This window comes from Trachemys scripta, chromosome 10 (assembly GCF_013100865.1).
Source record: "Trachemys scripta elegans isolate TJP31775 chromosome 10, CAS_Tse_1.0, whole genome shotgun sequence".
Taxonomy (NCBI): Eukaryota; Metazoa; Chordata; order Testudines; family Emydidae; genus Trachemys; species Trachemys scripta.
In genome coordinates this window covers 60,664,987-60,681,924 of record NC_048307.1, presented here as the reverse complement: position 1 = coordinate 60,681,924, position 16,938 = coordinate 60,664,987, and the positions used below count along the sequence as shown (strand labels likewise).

Here is a 16,938-nt window from a genome sequence, read left to right as displayed (position 1 = left end):
ACATTTTTAAAATCAGTGGGAGGGGAAATGTTGACTGGACTGTAAGGAATGTAACAGTGTCTGGAGAGCATAGGGGAGATGCAAGAGTGTATGCATCACCTGTGGCAAGATGGGGCTGCCCTCCCCTTAAGGGCCGACTTCCAGGGGGGGGGGGGGCGGGAGAGAAGAGGGGGACGGGACGGGACCAGGCTAGCTGAATGGCTTTTGTGTCACCCCATCCACCTATTTAAATTCTCACAAACTTTTCAAAATAGTCTCTTGCTCCTGCTGGATGCCCCACCCTGCCTCCCCTTAATTTTAGTTTAGAACAGTGTTTTTAAGATGCTGAAGGTTTGAGTAACTGCTTGTTTTGTGACAGGAAAGGAATTTTTCCCCATTGAGGCCAAACTGGGAAAGATCTGCTAGGTTTTTTTGTGTTGCTTGCAGCATCATGTAGGGACAGTCGGATTGAAAACAATCAAACTTGAAAGTTTAACATTAGCAAAGTTAAGACCATTTAGCTTATCACAAGTTGCGGCTGGTGTTCCTTGCAAATAAAGGCTAAAAGGGCCAGTTCCCAGAGATAAAGGAGACCTGGAATTCTGTTGGTGGACTGTGTCTTAAGAGCAGAGGCGACCTAAAGTCTTCCCAGACTGAGGTTCCCTCTTGATAACCTTTCCCTTCACACACACACACACACACACACACACACACGGGAAGGAGAAAGGATTCAACAGTGAGTCGAGTCCTAGGAGCGGGCCAAAGAGTGTCTACTCTGAGTTACTGGTTATATAGTGGTAGCCCTGAAACCTCACATTGAAACCAGTTAAATTCCAGGTATAAGTACAGCATGGGCACATAGCACCCCCACCAGCATTAAATAAAGTCACTGCTTGCTGCTTATATCCATCCCATGCATCTGTCCTTTGCTTGCCTGTGTGTTTTGATCAACATGAGTCTCCTAACAGATAGGACTTCATGCTGAAGTTTGATGCTCCATGCAGCTTAAGTTTAACATAGTTGCTACAAGAACTTCAGAAGCACTTCCCCCCAAGTAAAACTCACTATGGAATACTGAGAGTTTTTTGGTTACCAGTACGCTCTGGTTCAGAGAGGTTTGAGAGTTCAAATTGAAAGTTTCCTTCACACAAGACTAATTGTACAAAAGCTTTCATGAGCTCTAAAGTGGGAGTTTTAAGGGTTTTTTTTGCTCAAGTGTTGCAAATTTCATTCACCAAACCTGGAAATCTAGCAAAATCAGTAAAGTAAAAATAAAAAAAGGGAAGTATTAAAATGTATGAGGATAATGTTAAAATGTACCTTAAAATTTCGAATACAGAATTATACTTAATTACTGGGGATAGACTTCCCAGCTTAGTTACCAGGTTCACACATTCAAAGTAAAAATGGTTCTGATCTGGAAGGAGTGGTTAACCTCATGGCTGCCAGTGGCATACCATAATAGCAGAAACTGTAATGTAAGCAAACTCCAGCTAAAGATCTGAAAGAAATAGACTTGTACTATCCACTCCCCCCCCCCCCCCCCCCCCCCCCAAAATTGGAAATATGCCTTTATAAGAGACCAGGTAACTTGTTCTATCCCTTTGCCTATTCCCACCCCTTCAAAAAGCCTAATTCATGTTATGAACAAGTTAAATTAGTTCAACGCTTCTGCTACAGAATAATTTCCACCCCAACGAAGCGTCATATGAATTAAAATAATAAGTCAGCAAGTCAAGGCCAAGCACTTTGATATTGCAATCAGGGCATTTAATCCTCTTCCCTCCTCCACATACATTGCACAACTTACTGCAAGGTTCCCTTGGTACATTTCAAATAAAGATGAATAGAGAGACATGGTCCAGCCCTCCTCCCACACTTTTCAACTGAAATAGTGTAAGGCCTGCTGTTACAGAAGTGAAGTTTCTTACTAAATTTTAAAAATGCAGACTTGACTTAAGCTGTTGATTATGGAGAGCAAGAAACCTGATACTATGTGGCTGAAGGCTAGTAGCTAGGCACGTAAAAAAAGAATGCATAGACCTTTCACTGCTTCAGACACTGGAGTCTCTAACCAAAGTACTGATTTAATTTCATGACTGCTCTGCACAGATAGTTGACATTACTAAATGCTACTCCCATATCAGCTTGTTAAATTTGAACCCAGACTCAGCATATCAGTATACTAAGCCAGACTAACTGGAGTCAAGAGAAATATTTTGGGAGTTGTTTTTAAATGAGTCACAATACCCTCACTATAATTAGATTTACTATATAATTAACGAACTATTACAGTAGAAATCTATTATATTTTTTAATAAGCCTGCTATGATACATGTATTACTGTTTACAGTTTTTCTTCTAACAGGTTGCTGAATTACTACAAAGTCAATTCAATCTGCTCTTTTTGCTTATTTTGGTAAACTGTTTTACAGAACTGTTTGTAAAAGCTCGTTTTACATTAAAAGGTCAAGGGTCAATTGAGGTCTCTATGCATGTTGTCTTACACAAAGGACCTGAAACTCACTAACTACTGCAAATCATATTTAGTGTCCAGTATTCAAAAGGCAGCCATCATTCTGTTTTGGATGCATAAACGCAGGTAATTCGCATGTGCATGAAAAGCGTGTTCACAACTGTGAGCACAATTTGAAAGACAATTCAGCCCCTTTGAAAATTGGCTGTCCAGGATCATGTTTCTAGGTTTTAACCATGAAGCTTAAATACCCGCTGCTAGAAAAGGCAAAACAAACAAAAAAAACAAACCACCACCACCAAATCCAAAACCCACTCACTTCAGTAATAGACATATACTACTTGCTACACAGTCCTTCAAAGGTTGCCAGAATCATAGGAAGGGTTAATCCATGAACATGTCTGCCAAGAAACTCAATTTCAAATTATTTTCTTTAGAAGACTGAAGTTTGCCTGGAATTTTTACTCAAGCATTTGTTTTCATAGGCTGGGCTTCTAATTTGAATTTGCAACCATTTAATTTGCTTTACATTTTTAGACAAGGGACATTAACAGCACAACAGCTGTAAGTGGAAAACCAAGAGAAGAGCACTTTTAAGCACTATGTTTAAACAGTTTTTCATCTTCTTAATGGAATTTCTATAATGAGCAGGTTCAGACTACTTGGTTTTCTACATATTAGGGAATATTTCACAACTACAACACCACTGCAATTTAAGTAAGAGTTCTCTTACTGATTTAAAGTTTTCCAGGACAATCTAGTACAGCCTTTTTTCCAAAAGTACATACTCCAAAGAATACACACTGATAAATCACAGTAGATCATAAATTCTGTCAAAGTTTAAAATTCAGACCAATATTTTGAGAGTTTTTTTTTTTTTAAATAAAAAGGTACTGACAGTGATTTTAAGAAAGAAAATAAACAGCAAAGGACTGCAGGCGTGGGCCCTAGTCAGGCAATACTTTCACTGAAAGAACTAAAATCTGCAGGATAGGACTTCAAGGTAATACTACAGCAACTCTCCAGATTAGTATTAATTGCAGATCACTTGCAACTCCCCTTTCATTTGTATCAGCAAGGTGGTAAAATAGTAGAAATGTCACTTCACTAAGTCTACTGTATACTTAAAACTTTAATAGTTTGTAAAAATGCCTAGTTGTTGCACATTTTTATTCATAGCTAAGAGCACTATGCAAGTCTGAAATTTTGCAAGAATTTCAGAATGACTTTCAAGAACAAAGGATCATTTAAACAAACTTATAAACCTACTTTTCTTGTGGCTTTGACTGCCGTTATTAACAAATATAAATTGCATCACCAGTTAACACAAGAGGTTTAGTTTAGTTCAAAAGGAGTTTTATTACTCAAAAAAGTTAACTTAAGACTACTAAACTCAAGAACTAATTTGAACAGCAATGTTGTTGGAAAAGATATTAAGTTACAGTGTAAAGCTTGGGCTGAACTAGTGGCTAGAGAAAAAAGGGGAGGAAACGCTTAAAATTCCTGTGGCTCAGGGTGTATACAGATACAAATGGTATTTTACAGTTACTCTACTCAAAACCTACTTTTAATTCTCTACACACAGCAAGTTACTGCAAAAACGTTTTTAAAAATTTATATAAAGCAAATCAAATATTTAAAGTAATCTATTCATTCTTAGGCATTTTAAAATCTAGATATTTCAGCAAAAAATAATTCTGTTGTGGATTAATGTTATACAGTTTAAATCAAATTTAAGCTAAAACGTCAAGTCAAGGAGAACTTCAATATCTAGACTACTACATAATAAGGTAAACCATTTATCTGCATGTAAATTAAGTAATCAGTTATGATTCTGAATTAATATTTGAAATTCAGGTGCTTGACTGAGAATTTTGACCAAAAAGGACAATAGATTGTAGAAAAGACCAAATGAGATTTTAAAAAATTCTCTATCACATCCCTGCCCCCATTTAGAATACATACTTTATGCAGTATTGCAAAAATGTTTTAATAAGTTAACAATTTAACATTTATAAATGTCTTGTATTTATGCTTTGATCACAGGCTATCATTCTATTACTTCAGATCCACTGGCAAAGAAAGATTTATAGTGTTAGTTTTTCCTTTGAGAAAAACTCACCTTGTAGGGCCTCCACAAAGTACTACTTGATTCCCTTTTGCAGATGCTGGCATTTTTTGGAAAGCCACTAGTTTTTCCTTCATTTCCAGGTGTGAACTGTATGTGCAACTGGGATGTCTCTGCCTTAGGACACTTGTATTTAAGACTGGATAAACAGCAAGAAACTTTTTGACAAGATCCTTCTAATGAAACACTTCTTTGCAGAATATGGTGGGTTGTCCTCATTTGTGTATTTGGTCTTTCTAATTTGTTTATAAGAATCTGATACTCAGAATGTTTTTTGGAGGGTAAACATGCAGATGTGCTACGTATTAGTTTTAAATTAGGGTACTTTGCATCAGAGTACAAATTTAATTCCTTTTCTGATAACTCTGGACTGTAGCAACCATTAACCATTTCATCCCTTGATGCAGATTCTCTTTGTTGAGTGAAATGAACTGAAATACAAGGGAAGCTGTCGGATGTTTTTTCACAGGTTGTCTGCTCAGCGCTACTTGCAGCTTGATTTTTGTCCTGTAATGAACTATTCAAGTAAAGAGGTCTAATATCTCTAGTTTCACCAGGAGAGCAAATGCTTTTAGATAGTCGAAGTCCATTGACTGCTGTTGAAAGGAACCCTTTAGAAGAAGAAGAAGTTGTTTGATCTTCATTTTGTGCCAGTTCAGAAGAAGAAATAATGAACTGATGTGATGTTTGATAAGGTCCCTTGCTTGGTAGAGGACCCAAGCATGTTGGAGAAGTTGGTGGGGTAGTGGAAGGACTCCTAGGAAAGATTACCAATGATGAAAAACGTCGTAGTGGAATTTTAGTTTTCCTCCTCATTGGCAATTTCACTTGTTCCAAACCATCTTGATCAAAAGTAGTATTTTTACTTCTACATAAAGCTTCCTGATATATATTGTTCCTATAGGAATTACATTTGTTTGCTGTGCTTCTATATGAAGTAGTATTATATACAATACTACTACAGAAAGTATCATCACCAGTGGAAAGAGTGCAACTACTACTGTCACTGATTATACTGTTGCTGTATGAGTCTCCATCACTAGTGTTACTTGTACACGATTCATAGTCACTGCCAGTACTACTGAAGGATCCACTGTTATTCGCTGCAATACCGCCAAGATTGCCATTGCACATGGCAGCATTGCTCAAATGGCTGCTACTGTTTAGCATATTAGATCTGTAATCAGCCATATTCCTGCTACAAGCATTTCCTTCATTACCAACACTGATGAAAGTGTCTTCACTAGCAACTACTGTATCAGATTGAAAACATTCACTATACCTTTTAGACTGCAGGGAAATCTGCAGCGAAGTGCTCTTTTTGTTGTTCTTTTGCAGTGAAGAAACAGTTGAATGCTGCTGTTGATTAATTATTTCCTGCATTACTGTTGGAAAGACAGCTTGCCTGGGAGTCACCTTCATTTGTATAGTATCAGGTGCAGAATTCTGTGAAGGTCTTTGGAAATACACATGAATGTTACTATCTAAACCATCTCCGGAGATTTCTGATAAAGGATCAGTGTTGCTTCTTCGGGCTGCAAAATGCAATCTTAACCGACGTGCCATTTGTTCTCATTTGCACACATGTTAGCGAGTAAGAACCATAAAGCTCCTTTTGCAGAAAGGCTAGAGGCAGCTGCACAGAGTTGAGATCCAGTTCAAACACATCACAAAAGTAAGATCCCATGAAAGATGCAGCCTTTGTCCCAATTTCAACAAGATACTAACTAGTATATAATAAAAAAGCACCTCTTAAAATAAGTCAGCCAATCCTTGAACTGCGGTTTCTGGACTGTCTTTGATTGTAGTCAGAATGCATTCACTTACAAAGCACTTGATTTCCAACGACCGTCAAGCTTAACTCAGCTGCAGCACACTGACACACACTGCCAATCTTGTTGCAATGTTACTTTCTGTAATTTGCATAAATGAATAAAATCCAAGAATATTCTAGCTTTTCGAGTTTAAAACAGCAATTCTTGCTGCAGCTACACTAGCTGAACCAACATGTCTGTGCTTTCTGCAGCAGTGTATGACTACTAATATTTTTACCCATAGGTTTAGAATTACAGGAAGTTGGGTAGGAATGAAGTCCCATATAACTGAGTATCAAATCTAGGATTAAATTTCCAAATAGTAACCCATGCAAGTAAACTGGTGAAGTCTGAAGTTATGAAAAAGCCAAAGAACTAACCCATTTCATACTAATAAAAAGGTTAAAAAAAATTAGGAGTTATTTTGGGAGTCCTAAGAAAGCTATTGGGCAATCACACTTAAATGCTGACACTTAACATGGATTCACATTCTGTGGAATCCTATAGTGCCATATTACTTTGGTTTCGTTTTGAGTGAGATGTAATTGGGTTAAATAAAGCCATAAAATTTGTTCTTTTTTCACTCAAGGTTTCAGCCTAGCATAGAGGTTCTTTCCTAATGAATATATTTTAGCCTTTTTCTGGTTAAAGGTATGCTTCGTTAGTTTTTTGCACTTTTACAACTTTTTACATTTCAAATTTAAGTACTTAAATTGTTGGCCAGTAGTCTATGTTCTGGACTAGTATCTGGTTATTTATGAATTATAGATGCAGAGTATTAAGTGTTCAACCATGCTTTTGGCATGCAATCTTTAGGTCTGTACAGGTACAGATTAAAGAAATTTACACGCACTCTTTCTAGGGATGTATAGTATAGGTTGCATATTTAAAATGACTGCATAATCTATGGAGTACAATTTACAGATGAAGACTACTCGAAAGCTACATTGTACAAGATATGTATAAGATATTGTATGCAGACTGTATAGTAATCTCATGCATTCACAGTTAACTACAGTAACAAGAATATATTACAATTGCACCTCCTTTGTAAAGTGCTTTGAGATCCATTGATGAAAAACACTATGGAAACACAATCAGACTAATCAAGGTAAAAATATACTGGTAACTTTTCCCAAAAATATAACACTAGAATGACAGAATTTCTCTGGGTGTTTCCCACATTGACAGAAAAGGCCCTTTGCTGACACCTAGTGGGACTTTTGGAAAAAAGCAGTCTCGCTGTGAAGTGTCAGTAGCAGTAAACATTTGGCTATGAATGAGAAACTAACATACTAACATGGAATGAATTACTGCTGCCGGTAAAGCTCAAACAGGAGAGAACACTAGACCATTTATCCTTTCATAGGTCATACTATTGGATATTTTCTGCTCAATATTTACATGACCATTGCTATATTTTTGGTTAGTGTGCACTAAAACAGTTTTACCTCCTCTCCAAATAAGAGCCAGGACCAAGTTTACAGTACTTTTTGTTTGCAAGCAACAAGTTTGTTTTTTAATACACCTCTACCCCGATATAACGCTGTCCTCGGGAGCCAAAAAAAAAAAAAATCTTACCATGTTATAGGTGAAACCGCGTTATATCGAACTTGCTTTGATCCACCGGAGCGCACAGCCCCGCCCGGAGCTCTGCTTTACCGCGTTATAGCCAAATTCGTGTTATATCAGGGTAGAGGTGTACTACTCCAGGGTTCATTTAACCTGATTACCCAAAATTTGTGGTTAGAAATGCATCAACATAAAATAGCTTAGTCACAAAAAGACTAATAAGTAAAACAGTTCAGCTATTTCACCAAGTATCACTAATCAAAGTTACACTTGGAGAAACAACTGTTGGACTCCAAAAAGAGCCTTTTTGGTCACAGGTTCAGAAAGTAATGTATAACCATTAAGCAATATATTTTCTTTGAGTTTCAAGTTTTGGTAGGAAAAAAAAAAAAAGTTTTTTGTTTTTTTTTTTAAAATTAGAAGCGAAGTGACTTTATAATTTAATAGTCTGACTTGGTTTAGTCCAGAGGACAACAAAATTAAACGTATCATGTTACCCAAGTTTGCTATAGAAAGTTACTACCGGATAAAACTTAGTAATAGCAAGAAAGCAGAATTATTCACTACAAAGATAATTTTAAGCAATATTTCTCCTTCTTTACTATGCTAAAGAAGAGATAAGCAGTCATAACTTTAGCCAGGAAGTAGTAGCTCTAGATTTAAGTTAAGTGTGTCCTTTCACACTAGATGAATCATGACCGTACCTGGTTACTTTTGATAATGAAATGACTTCTGATCCACTATGACCTGGTTGACCACAGAATGATGTGGTTTTTTTAATGCACAACTCTGGATTATTGAGATGATGAAAGAGTTGGCAAGATACAGCAACAATCCCATTCAAATATAATCTCAAAGATTTTTCGCAACAGTGATGACTATGGTTCAGTGGTACTTTCTTTGCTGTATAGCTGTACACACCATGTACAGAGCACACTAATTCTTCCACATCAAATTGTTCTACCAGGAAGTAGTAGTCATTGTTACCAGCCAGTATCCAGATTGTGAACAAGAATTGCAGTAGCAAGACTTATCTCATAGTTTAACACTTATCCAGTTATGGATAGCAAAAACAGTAGTGCCTGGCCACCTGTAGGTATCTTAGCTTGTCACTGTCAGTCCACTCAGCTACAGAAGAAGCCTACTAGTGGGTACAGCTGGACTTGACACAGAATCTTGTCTTCTAGCAATGATTTGAAGACATAAGCCTCATTTACTTCCTCTCATCTCCTAAGACTGCTCCACTTCATGAGCATTTCTACCCTGCTTGCTTTCTAAGATCACAATGAAGAAGTTCACAAGGCAAGAGGTTGTAGCAGCCTGAACTGCCATTCTTGTGATGAAGAATTCCCATAGTCTGGTGCTAGCAGAGAATTTTGTCTTTTCTGTAAGAAATATTGGAATCCTAGGCAGACAAAGGTGCATACTGAAAAATAATCTATGAAACTTGTTGCCAGTGTAACCCAGGCCTGCTTGGTGTGGTGCTCTGTTCCCCTTCAGTGGCATCTAGTCCATCTAGAGATTGAGGAGTCTGCGACAGCTTTAGCCAATAGCCATGTGGCTTTTAGCTCATGTAGTAGAGACTTATACACTAAGCTTCAGAGAACCCAGGTTTAATCCTGCCAGCATTACAAGCAGGGTCTCATCCAGGATATCAACCGGGAAGTCTCTGAAGCCTGGGACGTGCTTCCTCAGTTAGGGGAAATATGTAACCCAGGCAAGCTTGGTGTGGAACTCTGCCCCCCTCTGGTGACACCTAGACCATCTAGAGCAGTGGTTTTCAAACTTTTTGTATTGGGGACCCCTTTCACACAGCAAGCCTCTGAGCATGTTATAAGTTAAAAATGGGGGAGATAATGTAATCCAGTGGGGACTTGGGGCTCTCAGCCCCAGGGAGCTGACAGCTTGCGACCCCCATGTAACTACCTTGTGATCCCCTGAGGCGTCATGAGCCCAAGTTTGAGAATCCCTCATCTAAAGATTGAGGAGTTTGCTACAGCCTTAGCTAATAGCTACGTGGCTTTTAGCTCATGCAATAGGGGCTCATGCACTAAGCTTCAAAGACCCGAGGTTTGATCCCATCCAATGACAGCCAGGGTCTGTCGGCATTACTCCAGTAGCAGTTGAGAGAATATGTACGTGTTCAACAATAGTCTCATTTTTATCAAGTATGAGAGAAGGCACTGCGATCCAGAAAAGGCAACATTGTTATTTGAACTACACTGTAGATTAATAAAATATTGCGTTTAGTTTTAAGCATGGGTTTGTCAAGAACAAATTGTGTCAAACAAACCTGACAGATTTCTTTGACAGGGTAACAAGCCTTGTGGATTGGGGCAGGGAGGAAAAGTGGTAGATGTGATATATCTTGACTTTAGTAAGGCTTTTGATACGGTCTTGCGTGACCTTCTCATAAACTAGGGAAATACAACCTAGATGGAGCTACCGTAAGGTGGGTGCATGAATGGTTGGAAAACCATTCCCAGAAAGTAGTTATCAGTGGTTCTTAGTCACACTGGAAGGGCATATCAAGTGGGGTCCCGCTGGGATCAGTTCTGGTTCTGATTTAGATAATGTCATAGAGAGTACACTTATCAAATTTGCAGACAATCCCAATCTGGTAGGGAGTGCAAGTGCTTTGGAGGATATCATTAAAATTCAAAATGATCTGGACAAATTGGAGAAATGGTCTGAAGTAAATAGGATGAAATTCAAAAGGACAAATGCAAAGTACTCCACTTAGGAAGGAACAATCAGCTGCACATACACAAAGTGGGAAATGACAACCTACAAAGGAGTACTGCAAAAAAGGATCTGGGGGTCATACCAGATCACAAGCGATACATAAAGTTAACAGTGTAACACCGTTGCGAAAAAAGCAAACATTCTGGGATGTATTAGGAGGAGTGTTGTAAACAAGACACGAGAAGTAATTCTTCCACTCTACTCCACACTGATTAGACCTCAACTGGAATATTGTGTCCAATTCTGGGCACCACATTTCAGGAAAGACATGGACAAATGGGAGAAAGTCCAGAGAAGAGCAACAAAAATGACTAAAAGTCTAGAAAACATGACCTATGAGGGCAGATTCTAAAAATGGTGTTTGTTTAGTCTGGGAGAAGAGAAGAGAGGGGACATAACAGTTTTCAAGTACATAAAAGGTTGTCACAAGGATGAGGGAGATAAATTGTTCTCGTTAACCTCTGAAGATAGGACAACCAGCAATGGGCTTAAATTGCAGCAAGGGTGGTTTAGGCTGGACATTAGGAAAAACTTCCTAATTGTCAGGGTGGCTAAGCACTGGAATAAATTGCCTAGGGAGGCTGTGTAATCTTGGTCATTGGAGATTTTTAAGAGCAGGTAGACAAACACCTGCCAGGGATGGTCTGGACTAGATGACCTCTCGAGGTCACTTCCAGGCCTATGATTGTTTTCTCCACCTCATTGAAGTCAAAAGCTCACTCTGCCCATCTTTATATCATGATTTTTACTTTCATACTGTTCCCCCCCTTTAAATACTCTCATTAGTGTAAAGTTTTCACAAGCGCTTAAGTGATTTAGACTCCTAAACTTTTGAAAATGGGATATAGGTGCTTTTAGAAATTGTACCCCTAGTTAACAGTCAAATCCTAGTGCCTTTTGAGCACTCCTACTCTAGTTTGAATGAAAGCTGAAGCACAAGGCCTGAAGTGTCATTTTATGGGATTCATTTGCCAATCTGCTGAAACAGTTGATGCTCTTGATGGCCAGTCTCCAAGAGGGTAGATAAACTATTTTTTATAGAACATTACAGAAATATTTAACTAAAATTGGCAAACATCAAATTTAGAGTTCTAAAAATAAATTTGTTTCAAGTTATAACTTGTTTTACAACCTCAAATTTAAGCCTTAAAATTTACTTAAATTAATATAATTTTAAAAATATGCTGTATCAATGAGCTGAGTTAGAGGGTTGTCCCCATTTTGTATACATTTTAAAAAGAAGCACCCTTTATCTTTTGATATCAATTCAAACTTTCAGTTTTGGTTGTGCAGAAAAGATTTTGCCATTATTTTTAGTTTCAATTTATATAGTAGGTGCAGAGAGTATTTCCCTTCATTTGTACTAGTTCATTCGAAGTTAAGAAACTGATTGAGTGTTGAAAAAGCAGGAAAGCTTGTTTTCTTCTGCCAATCTATGACTTAAAACCAGGTGGGAGAGGATAAGCTCTACTACTTCTAAGAACTTGAAGGACATGGGGCCAGATTTTCAAAGATATTTAAGCACCTCAAGATGCAGATAGGCACTTAAAAAGGCTAGCCTATGTGCATCTTTCGGCGCCTAAGTACCTTAGAAAATCTGGCCCATAGTGACCAGAAAAAGTCAATTCATTAACTACAGTTAATACATAGTTTAATAAGTCCATTTTTAAAATGTAAGATGTATTTTGAATAATTTTTCTTCTCTTCTGTATCCAGTATAATTACTGTAGTGTTAAAAAAACAAAAACAATTTTTAAATACTTTTTCTATACATTTTTAACTGAATTCCAGTTTTCATCCAATCATAGGTTGACACAAATCTAGAATAAAAAGGCATGTAGTAAAGACATATCATATACCTTTTCAACAAAAACTTTAAAATTAAGAATTAGAATAAGTGTATGTTAATGTTTATTTCATAAATAAATGTGTATAGACCTAGTGTATCCTCCTAGCTAGCACCAACTTTAGTTAGAAGGCTATATTTGGTTTCATCAACATATTTAATCATCATACCAAAGAATGGGAATGAACCTTCTAGGTAAGGTACAATTGCAAAATATGTTTAAAAATCAACGTTTCCTTCTTGTTGATTTAAATTATGATAAAAATTGCGGTTTTAATCACTGATTTAAATCAATCCACACTGGTCTCAGAGAAACCTTTATCTTTACTACGGGAATTTTGGTAGTGGTAAAACAGGTATTAGATCATTTAAGAGAGAGTTACCATAACCAAAATTAAATTTCTATAACATTTACAACCCCTCAAACGATAAATATAATTAAATCAGGTGAAAGACTAATCCATGAAAACATTTTGAACAAGATACTATATCTAAGACACTGGGTTCCAAAATTTGTAATACAGAAGAATTACAGAAAGTAGTGACTTCAAATAAGAAAAGATGAGCTGTCAGATTTAGCCTTAAATTTGACATGTTTATCAAAATTAATTTCTTATGGAGCCGCTTTTTTAATACATGTCCATCTAAACTTGATTTCATGCTTGTCTTCAAAAACAGAAATATTCTAATATACAATGACCTACCAAACGGTTTTCATCAAATACTTCAAAAAGAAGCCTGTGCTGCTGAGGATTAACCTAGGAAAGAGGAAGAGATTAACAGTTATTAGTTAGTCAAGGTATTTGGAAAGCTGCAGTATTTGTTTTTGCTAAGCAAATATTCTAAGCTTAAACAGGAAGCGGTAGACGGGTCACACAAACCTGGCACTAAAAGGACAATTCCTTATAAAATGTTTAATTATTTCTAAATTAATTTGAACTTTTAATAAGATTAGTATCAATGCTGACACAAACCTTGTGCATTTTATAGATTCACAGAATTTAAAACCAGAAGAGAGCCTTAAATAACATAATCTGACCTCCTGTATATTACAAGCCAAAATATTTCACTGTTATTCTTGTATTGAGCCCAATAATTTGGGTTTCACTAAAGAATATCCTCCAGAAAGACATCCAGTCTTGATTTGATGACAAGGAATAGAGAATCAAACACTGCCCCTACCAGTTTGTTCCAATTTTCCAGTTTATTCATCACGGTTAAAAATTGTGCCTAATTTCTAATTTCATTTTGTCTGGCTTCAGTCAGGCATTGGTTTTTGATGCCTCTCTTTATTGTGTTTAAAGAAAATGATTGACAGTTCTACACAATTAAGTTCAGTACATAATATTTGAGACTGAACAGTCATTGTTCTGAAGAAATCATTTGACAAGTTGTTGCTAAAAACTACAACGTTCTAAGTCAAAACAGAAAAGTGCTTGAGTGGAGATATGATACAACTCAGAAAGGCAAATGAATTCTTAGAGTAATGAAGCTTATTTTACACTTCACTTTATTCCACATAAGGTTGCCTGCTTTCATCCACAGCAAAACAAATGCTGCAGGAACCAAGGTGCTCAAAGAAATCTAACATATTTGATCCAAGTGTCACAACTAAGTTTTTAAACAGAAAAAAGTAGCCTGCCACCCAGGAGTACTCTCACCCTGGTATCTGTATGAACACCCTTGTACAAGGTAATCAAGCATGTGATTTTACCAAAGTGGAAGAGCAGCTTTGTGCCCAGAACAGTGGTATTTGGAACTGTATGTGTAATCAGCCAAAGAAAGAATAGCCAATCGCTGTAGAGAGCAATTATATGAATTTGAAGATATCTGAATCCTGTTTCTACACACAGTGGATAAAAAAAATCTTGAGATACTCAAAGAACGCTATCTAATCCATTCTCTCCCTGTCCTCTCTTTACTTCTCCTTATTCATTTAGGTCTTTACTTTATTACTGTGACTCCCATCCTATCGTGTTATGTGCATGTAGTATTGTCTGGTCTTGCAGCTTTAACAAGTTGTAAAATTGCAGAATTCTATTGGAAATCCTGCAGCGTGCACAATTTTTGGAACATATACAGTCATTAACCCTTTTGTATTTTTCATTATAAAAACAATTGAAAAAAAGATTACAAGAGTGCTCTCCTTAACCTGCTGTATCACATAGCAGCTAAATCCTGCAAATAATACTGCATGAAGGTATTGCCATAAATCCAGGTAGCAGCATTCTCTCTATGGAGATATTTAAGACATGTAGTAGAAGATGCCTCAGAGGTGGTACAACATGCTCATCTCCTTTTTGGTACAGTAACTCCTCACTTAACGTTGTAGTTATGTTCCTGAAAAACGCAACTTTAAGTGAAACAATGTTAAGCGAATCCAATTTCCCCATAAGAATTAATGTAAATGTGGGAGTTAGGTTCCAGGGAAATTTTTTTTCACCTGACAAAAGACTATATCAGGAGTAGGCAATCTGTGGCATGCATGCCGAAGGTGGCACGTGAGCTGATTTTCAGTGTCACTCACACTGCCCAGGGTCCTGGCCACCGGTTCGGAGGGATCTGCATTTTAATTTAATTTTAAATGAAACTTCTTAAACATTTTAAAAACCTTATTTACTTTACATATAACTAAACTATTGTTGTATATTATAGACTTCTAGAAAGAGACCTTCTAAAAACGTTAAAATGTATTACTGGCACGCGAAACCTTAAATTAGAGTGAATAAATGAAGACTCGGCACACCATTTCTGAAAGGTTGCTGACCCCGGACTATATATAGCACACACACAGAGTATAAGTTTTAAACAAACAATTTAATTCTGGTACACAGTGATGATGATTGTGAAGCTTGGTTGAGGTGGAGGAGTCAGAAGGTGGGATATTTCCCTTACTGCTAAATGATGAACTAGCAATTGGTTGAGCCCTCAAGGGTTAACTCTCTCACTCTACAAGGCAGCAGGAATGGAGGGAGGGGGTATGTGTGAGAGAGATATGCGCATTTCCCCTTTAAGTACACTGCCTTGTTATTTAGATCAGCTTCCCAAGACCAGCTGCTGCAAGCTCCCTCATCCTGAGCCCTGGTGTCTCCCCCCCGCTATGCGGGGTGCAGGAGCAGGGGGAAGGGGGACACTGACATTAGCCCCCCCCTTCCTTCCCTCCCTCCCACACAGCAAGCAGGAGTCTTGGGGAGCAGCTCCAAGGCAGAGGGCAGGAGCAGCACATGGCAGTGGGGGGGAGGGACAGCTGCAATTGCTATCCTGCTGGATGGCTGCAGCACAGGGAACTTAGGGGAGCAGGGAGCTGATAGGGGGGCTGCTGGTCCACCCTGGTTCCAAGCCCCCACCAGCTAGCTGCAACAGGCAGCTCTTCCTGCAAGCAGTAGACAAAGTAGGTGGCTGCTAAACAACGTTAGAAGGGAGCATTGCACAACTTTAAATGACCATGTTCCCTAACTGATCAGCAACGAAACGACGTTAACCAGGAAGACTTTAAGTGAGAAAGGATCCTTGCTAAATGACAGCAGTGATGGAGAGTCAGATCCACTTTGACAGTCTGAGCAGAAATGAGCAACCCTTAGTCTAACATATGAAGGTCACTGATTTTCAAAATGGTTTAGTCCCATGAAGTAAATAACCCAGCCTCCCTAGGTAGCGAATATGGCTTGTGGTAAAATACCGTAGGTTAGAGGATTGATTTAATTAAAATTAGAAGCCACTTTTGGGAGAAGTTTACATAGGGTCAAGGATCATCCTTACCCTATAAGGATACAGCATAGAGTGTGTCACTGTGGGTCATCCATTAGTTCCTCTATCTTGTGAATCAACTAGGTGAGTTTACCACCAGGAACAGGGCCGGTGCCAAAAAGTGGTGCCCCCAATTTTTTTTTTTTTTTTTTTTTTTTAAAAACAGCGTTCCTGGGCTGGGCTGGGCTGCTGGCGGCGCACTGACACATGTGGCTCAGACTCCCTCTCCCAGCACAGCAGCTTCTCCACTTCTCCTGCCTCCCAGGCTTGCAGCACCAATCAGCTGTTTGGCGCCGCAAGCCTGGGAGGGGAGGAGAATTAGAGTGGGGGCAGCATGCTTGGGGAGGAGGCAGAGCAGAGGTGAGTTGGAGTGGGGAGCTGCTGCACGGCTCCCCTGGGGGAGGGGGGAGAGCTGCTGTGGGGGTGGGGGGCACGGAGCTGCCGCAGGGCTGGGGGCGCAAGGTGGAAGTTTCGCTTAGGGCGCGAAACTTCCTTGCACCGGCCCTGACGAGGAATGCCCTCTTTTTCAATATATGGAGCTATTACCAGAATTTCCTTGTAATGTCAGTTTGAAAAGCAGCATGTCCCAGGATGGGGACTGCTCTTGAACAGGAGGTAAAACATAAACCAA

The 16,938-nt window shown here is 38.4% G+C and overlaps 1 protein-coding gene across 4 annotated transcripts in view; it reads right to left on the bottom strand.

Moving 5' to 3' along the window:
- Positions 1–16,938, bottom strand: part of NEDD4 (NEDD4 E3 ubiquitin protein ligase) — a 115,561-nt gene that overhangs the window by 67,988 nt on the left and 30,635 nt on the right. For 3 of the 4 annotated variants that reach the window (XM_034784965.1, XM_034784968.1, XM_034784967.1), the window contains exon 5: positions 13,265–13,318. In XM_034784965.1, the coding sequence (XP_034640856.1) occupies positions 13,265–13,318 (54 nt within the window). Of the gene's footprint in view, positions 1–4,577; positions 6,256–13,264; positions 13,319–16,938 lie in introns of those variants that run through there. The other variant, XM_034784970.1, reaches the window with a different exon arrangement.